The sequence below is a fragment of the Amblyraja radiata genome, chromosome 12 (genome assembly GCF_010909765.2).
Source record: "Amblyraja radiata isolate CabotCenter1 chromosome 12, sAmbRad1.1.pri, whole genome shotgun sequence".
NCBI lineage: Eukaryota > Metazoa > Chordata > Chondrichthyes > Rajiformes > Rajidae > Amblyraja > Amblyraja radiata.
The window spans coordinates 57,261,891-57,277,660 of NC_045967.1; the positions used below are offsets into that span (position 1 = coordinate 57,261,891).

Consider the following 15,770-nt stretch of genomic DNA (forward strand, 5'->3'; position numbering starts at 1 on the left):
GTGAGGACAGACTCTACGGTGGCCGTATAGAATTGGACCATCGTTGCCTGTGGCAGATTGTGCTTCCTCAGCTGCCGCAGGAAGTACATCCTCTGATGTGCCTTTTTGACTGTGGAGTCGATGGTGCCCCCCCCCCCCCCCCCCCCCATCCCCCCATTTAAGGGCATTGAAGATTATGGTTCCCAGGAACTTAAAAGACTCCACAGATGTGACTGTGTTGTTGTTGATGGTGAGTGGGGTGAGGGGAGCTCTCCTAAAGTCTACAATCAGTTCCACTGTCTTAAGAGCATTGAGCTCCAGTTGTTGTGATGGCACCAGGACGCCAGCTGTGTCACTTCCTGTCTGTAGGCAGATTCCTCCCCATCCTGGACCAGTCCAATCAGGGTTGTGTCGTCCGCAAACTTGAGAAACTTGACAGAGGAGTCAGTGAAGGTGCAGTCATTGGTGTAGAGAGTAGAGGAGAGGGGAGAGTACGCAGCCTTGCGGTGCTTCTATGCTGAGGGTCTGCGAGTCCGAGATGTGCTTTCTGAGCCTCACATGCTGCTTTCTGTCTGTCAGGAAGCTGGTGATCCACCAACAGAGAGGTTCAGGCACAGTCAACTTGGAAAGTTTGGAGTGTAGTAGATCTGGCAAATGGTGTTGAATGCAGAGCTAAAATCAACAAACAAAATCCTCGCATAGTTCTCTTAGCGGTCTAGGTGCTGGAGGATGAAGTGCAGGCCCAGGTTGACTGCATCATCCACAGATCTATTGGCCCGATATGCAAACTGCAGAGGGTCCAGCAGAGGGTTCATGATAGTTCAATGTGGAGGTTCAATGTGCCTTCACATACCTCATTGAAGCAACAGGAATTAATGCACACCAACACGTCTACTTACTCAGGAGACTGAAGAAATTCAGTACGTCTCCCACGATTGCTGCAAACTTCTACAGAAAAACCATAGAAAGCATACTGTTGCTTGGTTTGAGAACAGCTCTGCCCAAGACCGCAAGCAACTGTAAAGAATTGCAGATGTAGCCCAGCCATCAGGCAGACCAGACTCCCCACCATTGCCCCCACCTACACTTCACTGCCTCATGAAAGCAGCCAATATGATCAAAGACTCCTCACCCTCGTCATCCCTTTTTCTCTCAGCTCCCGTTGGCCTGGAAATGCAGAAGCTTGAAAGCACGAACTATCAGACTTAGGAACAGTTTCTTCCACTTTGTTAGCAAGCATCTGAACGGTCCTTCCATAAGCTAGGGTATAGTAGAATTCTCTGCTACGTTGCAGATATTGGACTTAGTCTCTGAAACTGTTATGCTGCAATACCGAGTACTATATTCTGCACTCTGTTTCATTCCCTTTGTTCTACTTGTACGAGTTTGGTTGGATTGTATTATATATATTATCTGATTTGATAGCATATAAAACATAGATTTTCACTGTTCCTCATTCTCAACGGATGCATTTTGACCTGATGAGCTACTCTAGCAATGTGTGTCTATTTTTCTAATGTAATTTCCATTTTTTTCTTCTATCTAAGGAGTGGGGATTGCTATGGTCCTTCTGATTATATTAGTGCACATTTCCTACAACTGCATCATCGCCTACAGCCTGTTCTACCTGTTTGCTTCCTTCCAATCCCCTCTGCCATGGTCAGACTGCTTCAGCTGGTGGGGTGCGGATGAAACCTGCAGTCGGACACCCAGAGGTACTGTTTTGTGTAATATCTGTGCAATACATATTCAACTTTTACTCTGTAGAAACTTCTACCATCAGTTCTATTCTGTCCGTCAGAATGATTGAGAAACTGAATAAGACTAGGATAGTGGGTGATGGTTGACCTTGTTACACAGACTGGGGGTGTGGTTGATGTCTGCCCATGTGACACAGGCTCGGTATACGGTGATGACTGTCACAGAGTAATTTTAATCATTATCAAAAAATTTAAGACTACATATTTTTGCAGCATGGAGGAAGGGTTTATCAGATGACAATTTGTGATTACAGTCTTCCTTTCGAGGGAATAACTGTCTTTACTACAGCATATGAGGTAATTTGTTTTTACTGACAGGATTTTTTTTGGTTAATATCGCAGCCACAGGTTACGTTACCCACCTATTCCCACAGAAAGGAGTTTCCCACACAGACATCAGGGATTCTGAGGGATAGTGCTCCCTTGTTTCTCTTCAAAAGGCCATTTCCAGTCCATGCTTTGCCTCCTTGCACCAGTTACTGATATTTGCTGTTCAGTCTCATCTTTGTGTAATTAGGTTTCTTTACAAGTTACTAAATGTGTGAGTTAATAACAAAGAGAGAAACATTGAGTCAGATTTCACCCACAACTCAAGGAATCTGAAATACAAACAGGGTGTTCTGGAGACTCTCATGAGATTAGGCATCTGTGGAAAGAGTATAACATACTAAACCTTTCATAAGGGAAAACAAGCTGTGGGGAATGACAGTCATACAGCTCAGCAACAGGACTTTAGGCCCAACCTATCCATGCCGACCAAGATACCCTATCTACACTCGTCCCATTTGTTGTGTTTGGCCCATATTTCTCTAAACCTTTCCTATCCATGTACAAATTTATTTTAAATGTTGTGATAATATCTGCCTAAACTACCTCTTCTGGCAGCTCATTCCACATAACCACCAGCCTTATTGAAAACTTTACCACTCAGGTTCCTATTAAATATTGCCTCTCTCACTTTAAACATGTGCTCAGGTTCATTAATATTTTAAGACACCATACGGCAAATACTCAGGATGAGAAACATAGAGTTATGGGCCTGTCCCACTTAGGCAATTTTTCAGCGGTCTGCCGGCGACTGTCAAGTTACCGGCAGTTGCCTGAAAAACCGGCAACTGGAACGGCGACTGTTAGAGTGGAACACACACACAAACACATCGCTTCCTTCACCAACCTGTTATGCAGGTGGGGGACAGGGCAAGTGGGGAGAGTGCTGTCTAAATAATTCACACAGTGCAAAGCCAAGGAGAAACAGACATACACCACGATGAACAGGAAGGTTGGCGCTGTAAAAAGTGGCTAAAGCACAGTCTATGGTAAGTCCTTTAAAAGAGGGGGGAGAAGGAGTGGAGACAACATTTAAGAAGCCAGAGATACGGTGCAGCGGCATCTGTGGAGCGAGGGAAGTGGGCAACGTTTCGGGCCGAAACTCTTCTTCAGACTGGGGAGGGGTTTTGGCCCGAAAAGTTGCCTGTTTCCTTCGCTCCATGGATGCTGCTGCATCTGCTGAGTTTCTCCAGCACTTTTGTCTACCTTCGATTTTCCAGCATAAAAGAGAAAATAAAAAACACAAAAATGTTTTTTAAAAAATAACATTTAACATTACGAGTCGGTTATCCTTGGTTCTGAAAACTACTGCTTAGCTTTTTTTCCTCAATGAGCCAATGAAATTCACCTTTCAGCACCGGCTACAACCTACAAGAACCTTCGACCTCCTGACATCCCATAAGGACCTCCTGGCGACCCACCTACGGCTCGAGAATTCTCGCTACTCTCCATGGCGGCTTCATACTAGTCGCCACTAATTTTTCAACATGTTGAAAAATTCACGGCGACCATAATGAGGCCGTGACTAGTTCCCAGAATGCGGGAACTCCTTATGACCATGAAGGCGACTCCCCGGCAACCATCCGCGAACATGTAGCGACCATGTGGCGACTGCATAGTCTCCTGCAGTCGCCTAAGAGGGACAGGCCCATTACAGAAAAAAAAGTGGAAATGTGGAGCCAGTACAGGCATGCCTAACCCGATGGCTTCCTTCTGGCTGTACTTGCTCAGAATTCTTTATATTCAGATTCGGACTATTAACATTAGAGGATCACAGACAGGGTGATCTTGTGAAAGTTTAGCAGACTGTAAAATAATTCAAAAGACACGTCTCAGTCAAAAGCCTTTACTTTAACATCATGATGGGAGAGGGACACAGATACTTGAATGTACCGAAGTTCACTCAAGCGCCCGCGATCGCCCTCTCAAAGTATACACAGAAGTACAAGCACTATTTATACCGAATAAAACAGCTTAAGGTACATGTAGTATTTTTCCATAGACACATAAAAAAGTCATGGTGTAAAAAGACATAATAGGCTTCCTTTAATTGTGTTAAGGAGCACATGGGAGTTATTATGGAGTATAGGCAGCTGCAGAAACAAGAAGGCACTATTGTGTGATAAGGTATCAGAATGTCCAACCTCAGAGAAACTATTTCTTGTCAGTGTTTCTCTAGCATAGTGAAGGTCAGTCTGCAAAGCCTGTTTTTACTAAATTAATATGTTTGACTTAAAATGTCGGCTATAGCTAGAATAAAATGGCTGCTACCGCATTAACCCTTACAATCTCAGCAGAGCAGGATCTACTGAGAGACTCTATGTCTGAGTCTTCTGAACGCTCGCTCACCTGATAACAGGGATCAGACTGATTCAACAATAATGACCCCGTTTATTATTTAGAAATGAATATTTTTTCCAAAGAAATGTTCTTTTCATCCATACCCCATGTTTTTCAGATCCGCTCTGCAACCTCACTCTGGACAGCGGATATTCTGAAGTCGTTAATACAACCTGGCTGCAGGCAAACAATAAAACGTGTTCAAATGGATCTGAAATCCATGTTCCTCACCAGGGTCCAGGTGAACAATACTGGGAGTAAGTAATTTTTGCAGAGCACGGCACTGTTCACCTGAACAGCCTCTTCCTGGGGAGGATCACTGGGTATATGTCTGGTTGGTTGAATGAGTGAGGATGGGAATTTCATTTGGATTGAGGTTTATTTGCATCTTGGGTCTGTTACTGAATACCATCACAGGAGTTAATAACATCTTGATTTTAACCCAAGGATTTTTTCAAATGTATTTATGCTGTGTAGACATTGTGAAGTGTTTTAATTTTCTCCTCTTTACGTAAAATGATCATTATCAGTGTTTGTAAATGTTACATTGTTCATATTATCCATCGTTCTTGTCAGGGTCAGTTTGTGCAAGCAGTGAATAGCCTCTTGATTTTATTTAACCTCTTGATCTGAGGAACTTACTGGAAATGATAGTGCAAATTGTTAAATCAGTTAGCTAGGTAAAGCATAGAAAAATTATAGCATAGGAACAGGCCCTTCAGCCTACCATGTCTGATGTTCCATGATGCCAAGGTAAACTAATCTCTTCTGCCTGCACATGATCTATACCCCTCCATTCCCAGCATATGCACGTACCTATCTAAAAGCCTCTTAAACGGCACTATCGTACCTGCCTTCACCACCACCCCTGGCAGCACTCTACAGGCACCCACTGCATTCTGTGCAAAATCTTACCCCACACATCTCATTTGAACCCTGCCCTTCGTTAAGTTGGTTTGCACTGAAAAAACAATACCGAGGACGGAGGTGTAGTTTAGTTTAGTTTAGTTTAGAGATACAGCGCAGAAACAGATCCTTAGGCCCACCGAGTCCGCACCGACCCCCGCACATTAACACTACCCTACCCACACACTGAGGACAATTTGCTCATACACCAAGCCAATTAACCTATATACCTGTATGTCTTTGGAGTGTGGGAGGAAACCGAAGATCTCGGAGAAAACCCTCGCGGTCAGGGGGAGAACATACATGCTCAGCACGGACTGCACCCGTAGTCGGGATCAAACCCGGGTCTGCGACGCTGCAAACACTATAAGGCAGCAGCTCTACTGCTGCACCACTGTGGCCGACCTCATTAACACCTCCCCATTGATCCAGTGAAGCGCAGACTAAGTCTATGATGCAGCCTTATCGACATTGACACCTGGTACTATGCTGACTTTTACCGTAGCAACCACAAACCCCAACGTTACCATCGGAAGTCAGCTGTGGAGATCTTGGTTCGTGAAGTGAAGGGAAGCAGAAGCCCTCAATAAACAGGGGTTTACTTCCTCTCAGAGTCTTGGTTCACTTTATGTCACTGACGAATCAACATCTGGTGTACTCTAATTGAGAAAAATCCCAGAGACATTCACTGGCTCCTTCAAATTCCTATGATGCATCTAAAAGGTAGACAGTCAGAACCTTTTTCTCCAGGATGGAAATATCAAATACTAGAAGGCATAATTTTAAGGTGAGAAGGGTGAGGTTTAAAGGAGATGTGCAGAGCAAGTTGTTTTTTAATATACACACACATAAAATAGTAAGATTAAACGAGACTTACCAGTTTGAAGTTTGATCTTTATTTTATGAGGAGTTACGTCGAGGGATTACGTGAAGACCCCGCCAGCACGCATGCACGACATTCTTCAAAGCAGCGGTGTGAAATCACAGACAACAGTAAATGAAATAAACATAGTAAGATAAGAAGAACTAGAATACCAGTTGACCTTTATGATGGAGGGTGGGCGTGGAGAGTACGTAATCCCTCGACGTAACTCCTCATAAAATAAAGATCAATCTTCAAACTGATAAGTTCTCGTTTAATCTTACTATTTTACTTCGGAGTCACGTGAGTGACTACATGAAGATTTTAAAGATCTGTGATTTCATGCGTGGAACGAGTCCATGCTTCACTCACTGCCATAGTCGTCCAAGGGAGGAAGTAGGTTATCGTATTCAGACATGAATCAAAATTCAAACAAAACAATTTATTTTAACAAAAATAATGATCCCTTGGGATAAATTATATAACAGAATTCAAAATTGTTTCTGCAAACACCGCAGGTTTGGTGATCGGTTTATTATAAAAGAGTTGGAAGGTCTTCTCTCTAGACCACCCTGCTGTAGCCAGGATATGGTCCATAGGCACTTCCATGTCTCTAGCTGCCGATGTTGCTGCTGCCCTGGTGGAATGAGATTTTAAAATGTCAGTATCCACCCCAACAGCTCCCAAAACCTGTCTGAGCCATCTAGAGATGGTCTGTGCTGATACCCTGCCATGAGGCTGTTTATAGCTGACCCATAGCGCCAATTCACTACCTCTTAAGGTTTTAGTAGACTTAAGATATAGCAGAAGGTGAGTCATAACACATAGTCGGATATCTGATGGGTATGCCCGGAATTCCAAATTCAGTCCTGATGTTGCTGGTCTGTTTTGTTTAACCAACTCCAAGATCCGAAAGTTTATCTTGTCTGTTGATACCATCATATTGTCCAGTCTCAGTTTATGTAGGGACTGGACCCTTTGAGCTGAGACCAGTGCCATCAGCATAACTGTTTTTAACGTGAGCTTTTCCAGGGACAGGGACATTGCTGGTGACCAACCCCTGAGCAATGTTAGTACAACACTGACGTCCCATATCTGGGAGTACCTCGCTCTAGGAGGGTTCGTGTTGTAAATGCCCCTCATGAGTTTAGCAACTAGAGGGTGGGATCCCATGGAATGCTCAACTGGTGCCTGCCACAACTATGCTGACAGGGCAATCCTCGTGTAATTGATAGCGCTGTAGCTCAGTCCTTCATCAAAATGAAGGCTGGACAGGAATTCCAGGACATTGGTAACTGTAGCTGTATTATACGCTACACCAGTCCTTGACCAATACAATTCCCATTTTCTTATACTCGAGAGGTATTGCTTCTTTGTTGACTCTCGATAGGCCGCCGTGATCATGTTCATGGTCCTGTCCGTTAGTCCCAGATCCAGCAATGGTCTCTTTAGATTCTGCAAACCAACAGATTGATCCTGTCATGGCATGGATGACTCACCCGTTACAGGATGGACTAAAAGATCTGATCGTTTAACGATGGACATATATGGTTCCGAGACCGTCGAGGACCACAGGGAACCATGGCTGAGTAGGCCAATCGGGTACTACCAAAATACCTGATGCTGAGTTCATTTGTATTTTGTGTAGAACCCGACTGATGAGGCAGAAGGGGGGAAAAGCACAGAAAGACAATTTTCCCCAATCCAGTGAGAAAGCGTACATCGCTGCTGCCCCAAGGACTGGTTCCCAAGCGACATATGTCGGTAACTGGTGATTAAGTCTAGATGCAAAGACTTTTGGATGGCGTCAACTTAGATTTATCTGGATGGACGATGAACCCCAGTTTTTCCAACAAATGTTTGGTAGCTAAGACTGCTGATTTAGCTAGTTCCAGGGTTTCCCCCAGAATTAATATATCATCAAGATATGCCATGACAATATGTTTTTGTTTCCTGAGTATTGCCAAGGCCGGTTTTAATATCTTGGTAAATAGTCTTGGGGCTGATGTTAACCCATGAGACAATGCTTTATACTGCCATTGTTGCCCCATCCAGTTAAATTTTAGGTATCGACGATGATCCTTATGTATGGGCACTGAATAGTATGCATCTTTTAGATCGATGCATGCCATGAAGTATCCTTCAGAAACTAATTGTTTGGCAGAAACAAATGTTTCCATTTTGAAGCGAATATACTTTTCAAAAGTATTCAGTTTTGTTAAGTAAATGATGATGCGACATCCACCATCTTTTTTGGTTTTCATGAATATTTTGGATACAAATTCTAGAGAGTCATGTTCCGATCTCTCTATTACTCCTTTGGCATATAACCTCCCCAGTTCTGCATGTCCTTCCAATTTCTCCTGTTGTGAGAGTACAAACTCTCGGTTAGGCACATGTTGAACTGGGGGCATGCCTTTTTGGATGAACTCAATTTCATATCCCTGAATACTTTGTAGTATATAATTATCAGTAGTAATAGACCTCCATGCCTCCCAAAACATGTGTAACCTTCCCCCTGTTAGTACAGGACCTACACCTTTTATATTTTGGAAGGAACCAGACCCACCTACCTCCATGGTTACCGGTGACACATTCACTTCTTCGGCATCTGCCTCTTCTGTGGATGAGGCGCCGGAGTGCGGGGTAGGCGCATTTTCCATGAGGGTCGCCCTGGGCCTTGGCCTAAAAAAGACCTTTCTGGTTGCTGCGCGGCCCTCATGCTTTCACCAGCATCCTGGTGTCGATGCCTGCTGGTGGGTGCATAGGGGTGCTGCCGTCTGGGGTGTGTGGTATTGCTCGTTCCTGATGACGCCCTCATGAGCCCAACGGCTTTAGCCTCTTCATCAAGCTCCTTGACTTGTTTTGACAAGTTTCCCCCAAATAGCAGTATTTGTGGTTGTGTTGCAGCTGTTTTACACAACCCTGCAAATTTGGGGTTTAGTGCAGGTTTTATTGCGCTCTTTCTTAGGCAATTTATCTCGTACTGAGTATTGCAGAGCAGTGCCAGTGTATCCTGCTGAGTGTCGTCATCTTTGTACCATCGACGGAATAAGCGAACGCCGTTATGCCCGATGTCAGAAGCTTCAGAATCTTCTGCAGTTTGACCTCCTGGGTTCTTATGCCAACCCCAATGTACCCCCAGATCACACTGTTTACTGCAGGGACATTTAACGAAATACAGTTCTCAGGAGGCATATACCTCTCCGTAGTTTCGTTGTACCTGTTCCTGTAGTGGATGGAAAGACAGGTAGTCGATGCTGGCCGCCAGCTTGGTCTGCAACGGCTGTCCTGATTGCGGTGGCACCGCAAATTTGGTGACCACTCCCAGCAGCTCTTTTGGATCCTGCACCCCCAGCACACCGCCGGTTTCTTCAGCCATGTCCCCTTCTTCAGGGCCAGCCCAGCCCTGGCCCGCAATGCTCACCTCTGTCGAGGGAGATGCATTGATCAGCCCTGGGTAAGGCTGTTATGGGTGTACGATGACCCTCATGGTGACCATACTCCATCTCCCGGAGCATGTCACGTTGGAGCATTTGCTCCATCAACCGTTCCATGCGGGAAAGGCGGTCACCTCCACTGCTCCCCGACAGCGAGGCTTCCTGGCCCTACTCATCCGAATCAACCGGCCGGACCGACTTCTGCTTGGCTTTGCCTCCAGTCCGCTGCGCTGGTTTGGGCTGTGCAGCTCGCGGTGCTGGACTCAGCTGAGCAGGATTAGCTTCGGTGACTACGGACCGCAGAGACTGCGGTCAAGGTGCCGCTGGTCGCCCTCGACTGCCGGAACTTTCGCAGCCGGTCCCCCACAGCCACACGAGACGCGACCCTCTTCGACTTCTTCCCCTTGTCCATTGTTGCTAGAACAGAAAACACAACAAGGGAAAGAAATACGACCTCAGATAAGAGAACTTACCTGTAGGTCCCGTTTTTAAACTTTGGCGCGGGAGAGGATATGTCGCGCATGCATGCTGGCGGGGTCTTCACGTAGTCACTCACGTGACTCCGAAGTAAAATGGAGAGTACCTGTCAAGAGCCAAGAGTGTTTTATTGTCACATGTCCCAGATAAAACAATAAAATTCTTACTTGCAGCAGCACAACAGAAAAGGTAAACATAGTATTCTGTAAACAATATGATAAACAAGAACAAAAGCATATACATATATATATATATATATATGCGTGGAGGCACATATGATAGTGGCATTTAATAGCCTGATGGCTGTAGGGAAGAAGCTGTTCCTGAACCTGGACATTAGTTTTCAGGCTCCTATATCTTCTTTATGGTGGCAGGAGTGAAATGAGTGTGTGGCCAGGGCGGTGTGGGTGACTGATGATGACTCCTGTAAATCCCTTCGATGGTGGGCAGGTCAGAACCTGTGATGGACTGGGCAGAGGCCAGAGGGCAGAGAGCAGACGAGGGCATTCGATCCAATTTGTGATCCCAGCTACAAAGACAGATGTATACTGCAATTCGTTCTTCCCCCGCACAATTAAAGCATGGAATAATCTCCACCCAACTATAGTTACCCAACCAGATACAACTAAATTTAAAGTAGCTCTTTCTTCCCAATAACCCTTTCTGGCTTAAGCCCTCCCTTCACCACCTCCAGTTTAAATTCTATTTGGAATATTTTGGAGGACCAAGAAACCAAGAACCAAGAACCACTATTTGCAGCAGGGAAAGTGCTGCCAGGGGTGGAGACAGATATGATAGTGGCATTTAAGAGGCTTTTGGACAGGCTTATGGATATGTAGGGAATGGAATATGTGCAGGCAGCTAGCTAAGAGATGGAGCTAAGAGCTAAGAGTCTGAAAAAGGGTTTCGGCCCGAAACGTTGCCTATTTCCTTCGCTCCATAGATGCTGCTGCACCCGCTGAGTTTCTCCAGCATTTTTGTGTACCTTAACTAAGAGATGGTCTTGGCATCATGTTCGGCACAGACATTGTGGATCACTGGGCCCTGTTCCTGGCCTGTACTATTCTATGTTCTAACTAGAAACATAGAAACATAGGTGCAGGAGTAGGCCATTCAACCCTTCAAGCTAGCACCGCCATTCAATATGATCATGGCAAATCATCTAAAATCAGTACCCTGTTCCTGCTTTTTCCTCATCTCCCTTGATTCCTTTAGCCCTAAGAGCTAAATCTAACTCTCTCTTGAAAATATCCAGTGAATTGGCCTCCACTGCCTTCTGTGAATTCTAAAGATTCACAACTCTCTGGGTGAAAAAAAAAATCCTCATCTCAGTCCTAAATAGCCTACCCCTTATTCTTAAACTGAGACGCCTGGTTCTGGACTACCACAACATCGGGAACATTTTTCCTGCATCCAGCCTGTCCAATCCATGAAAATTTTTATATGTTTCTATAAGATCCCCTCATCCTTCTAAATTCCAGTGAATACAAGCCCAGTCGACCCATTCTTTCATCATATGTCAGTCTCGCCATACCGGGAATTAACCTGGTGCGCCTATGCTGCACTCCCTCAATTGCAATAATGTCCTTCCTCAAAATAGATCAAAATTGCACACAATACTCCAGATGCGTTCTCACCAGGGCCCTGTACAACTGCAGTAGGGCCTCCTTGCTCCTAAACTCAAATCCTTGCGCAATGAAGGCCAACATGCCATTAGCTTTCTTTACTGCTTACTCTACCTGCATGCTTACTTTCAGTGGCTGATGTACAAGCACACCCAGGTCTTGTTGCACCTCCCCTTTTCCTAATCTGACACCATTCAGATAATAATCTGCATCCTGTTCTTGCCCCCAAAGTGGATAACCTCACATTTATCCACCTTATACTGCATCTGCCATGCATTTGGCCACTCAACCGATCCAAGTCACCCCGCAGCCTCATAGCATCCTTATCGCAGGTCACACTGCCACCCAGCTTTGTGTCATCCGCAAACTTGGAGATGTCACATTGAATTCCCTCGTCTAAGTCATCAATATATATTGGAAATAATGGGGTCCTAGCACCGAGCCTTGCAGCAGCCCATAGTCACTGAAAAGGACCCATTAATTCCTACTCTTTGCTTCCTGTCTGCCAACCAGTTCTCTATCCATTTCAATACCCTGCACCCCAATAACATGTGCTCTAATTTTGCACACTAATCTCTTGTGTGGGATCATGTCAAAGGCTTTTAGAAATCCTGTAAATCAGGTTTCCCAAATTTACTAACTCCTTTGCTGTAACAATTTCCCTCTTGTCATCTTATTCAGTAAGGTGGTTTTACTTCGGTCAAGGTCGATAGATGAAACGGGGGAGATTGTCTGGCACGTGGCTCTCTGTCTGCTTCTGGCCTGGCTGATGGTTGGGGCCACCCTGTCTAAAGGAATCAAATCTTCGGGAAAGGTAAAAGGATTGGTGATGATAGGGGTCACACTCTGGTGAAAAAGTACGGATTTCCACATGATTATCAAATTTATCTTGGTTGCAAACACTGGCTCTTTGGGTGGAGGGGTGGGGGGGTGGGGGTGGGGGTGGGAGGTGCCAGTTGAAGATCTTACCCTGTGATGGAACAGCAGCAACTCTCCAAAGCCTGAAACAAGTTCCTCACTCTAAAGATTTAAGATATAAGAAGGCTAATCAGGCTAGCCAGCGATTGAACATTTATAGTGGAAATCTTGGGAAATACGTTTAGCATGAATAGAAATGGCATAGAACACTGTGAACAATGTTTCGTGACTCAAATATATTGTCCACATTTTCCGCTTTCCATTTGATATATGTCACAGCTGCAAACACGGCAGAGTTTAGAATGAGACTCTGCTATATAAGTTTAGCTAATCCTGCAGCTCAATGTTAAATACTTGATCCATGTGGTTAGTTCCTTCTGCTTCATTCATTACTTTGACAATTATTCTTCCCGTGTGCGGACGGGACGTCGAAGGACGAGAAGCCGAAGCGAAAAGTGGAAGGTAAGATACCGAACTGAAACTACGCCAAAAAACCAAATAACCTAAAGGACGCGATGCCGAAAAGCCAAATAACCAAACGGCACGACGCCGAAAAGCCAAATAACCTAACGGAAACTATGCTGAAAAGCCAAATAACCGAAGGGACATGACGCCTAAAAGCCATATAACAGACATGACGTCTCCGGGATTTTTCCGAGACCTTGTCAGCGATTGGTCCAGACCCCACGTCAATCACATCACTGGCCAGGGGAGACGGAGGGGGGGGGGGGTGGGGGGGGGGGGGGTTGTACTGCCAAAGATCATAGAGCGGATTATCTTTGTAAGCGTTGATCAACCACAGTTCGTGCTCTCTCTCTCTCTCTCCCACACATTTGGCGATTTGCAAAGACAACTGCATCTGCAGTTCCTTCCTATTGAAGAACCCTGGCCCCAAACAACTCCTAATCCATTCCCTCCACATATGCCGCCTGGCCCACTGAGTTCCTCCAGCACTCTGTTTTTTATTTAACTCTGAAATTGAAGATAGACACAAAAAGCTGGAGTAACTCAGCGGGACAGGCATATCTGGGTGGGAATGGGTGACATAACAGGTAGAGATTCTTCTTCAGACAATCACAAGTACTCTCACCAACGAGAGTTCAGTTCAGTCTGAAGAAGGGTCTCGACCCGAAACGTCACCCATTCCTTCTCTCAAGAGTCGCTGCCTGTCCCGCTGAGTTACTCCAGTATGTTGTGTCTATTCACAAGCAGGGCTCGAAATTAACGGTTGCCCGGGTGCCAATGACCACCCAAAGTGTTGCCAGGCAACCTAAACGCCGTGCCATTTTGCCCGGCTTGGCACTGCAGATACTGGTTTATACCGAAGATAGACAGAAAAAACTGGAGTAACTCAGCATCTCTGGAGAAAAGGAACATGACGTTTTGTGTCGGCGACGGCTGTAATGCATGGGAAAGATGCTGGGATCCTGGGACCCCTCCTATCCATCCAGCACCGATCCCCATTCCTGCCTCTATTCAGTCCTCACTGACATCCCGAGTGCTCTTCTCCTCATCTACCCCCCCCCCCCCATCTATTCATCCTGCACTGATCTCCCTATCCACCTCGCATTGATTCTCCTGCCACTCCCCATCAATCCCACACTGATCCCCCAATTCATCCTGTACTGACCCCTCTTCCCATCCATCCCGCACTGCCCCTCCCATTCATCCTGCACTGCTCCCCCCCATCCATCCTGTACTGATCCGGCCATTCATCCCGTACTGACCCCCCCTCCATTTATCGTGCACCGATCCCCCCATCTATTCAGTACTGATCTTCCCATTCATCTTTTACTGATCCCCCCTTTCATCCTGTACTGATCCCCTCATTCATCCTGTAGTGATCCCCCCCTCCATCCTGTACTGAACCACCCATTCATCCTGTAGTGATCCCCCATCCATCCTGTAGTGATCCCCCCTTCCAGCCTGTAGTGACCCACCCATTCATCCTGCCCAGACCTTCCGATCCACACTGTACTGACCCCCGCCATTCATCCTGCACTGATCCCCCCACATCCATCCTGAGCTGATTCATCCATTCAAGAAGAATGTGTGGATCAGTCTGAAGAAGGGTCTTGACCCAAAACGTTGCCCATTTCCTTCGCTCCATAGATGCTGCCACACCTGCTGAGTTTCTCCAGCATTTTTGTCTTCACCCATTCATCCTGTACTGATCCCCCATCCATACTGCACAGATCCCCTCCATTCAACCCCACTGTCATCCTCTGTGCTCTCCCCTCACAATTTTACCTACTCCAACCAACACGCAATAATTCCCCTGCCTCAATACATCCATTCCGCACCGATTGCTTTCTCAACTCCCCCCACCGCCATCTATCCATCCCGCACTGATTCACCCCCCCCCCCCCCGACCCTATTGTGCTAGAAATGTCTTCAGAGCGAACATTGACTATGTTTGATAACGGAATGCAATCAAATGTGTTTTAATTCCCAATGTTATTATTTGTTTTAATCCATAAAGAAGGATTAATTAAATAGTGAACACGTGAAATATTAAATCCGCAGTGTTCGATTGTCACTGCTACCGTTGACACGTTATTACATAATTAATTTTAACGGCAAATCAATGCTCTTAATATGGAGTATCAGTACTGTAGTTATTTAATGAGCAACATTCACAACCCAATTTTGGAATTATCCAGGTTTTACTTCTACAGTAATTATATACATCACAAATTTGGTCAGGAGATATTTCAGTTGAAATTTTAACATTAATTCTGAAGTGGGAATGATGAAAACAGCGCTTACCAACAATTTTTTTTTAATCTGGTGCTTACAAACTGGGTATCTTCATTGCTGTTCACAACACATACATCTAATCTGAATGCCCGATAATGTGGCGTCTTGACACCTTTAAAAATATTACTAAAATAACATTTGCTGCATTTATGTCCTTTGGCCAACTCTTGTTAGCTAGTGTAATGTTTAACCTGTCGGATGGGTATAGTCAGTTTTAACAGCTATTATCATAAAATGCCTTTAGAAAATTCCTTGCAACCTGTATATTTTGTTGTGGATAAATTATAATAATAAATAATAAATTTTATATTTAATGGGCGCCTTTCATACAAAATCTCAAGGACACCTTACATAGTAATCGGAATAAAAACATATA

At 45.1% G+C, this 15,770-nt stretch overlaps 1 protein-coding gene across 1 annotated transcript in view; it reads left to right on the forward strand.

Moving 5' to 3' along the window:
• LOC116979314 (sodium- and chloride-dependent neutral and basic amino acid transporter B(0+)-like) overlaps positions 1-15,770 on the forward strand; it is an 83,681-nt gene that overhangs the window by 23,239 nt on the left and 44,672 nt on the right. Inside the window, exons 4-6 of the mRNA XM_033030921.1 lie at positions 1,527-1,694; positions 4,525-4,663; positions 12,398-12,530. Coding sequence (XP_032886812.1) covers positions 1,527-1,694; positions 4,525-4,663; positions 12,398-12,530 — 440 coding nt within the window. The remainder of the gene's footprint in view (positions 1-1,526; positions 1,695-4,524; positions 4,664-12,397; positions 12,531-15,770) is intronic.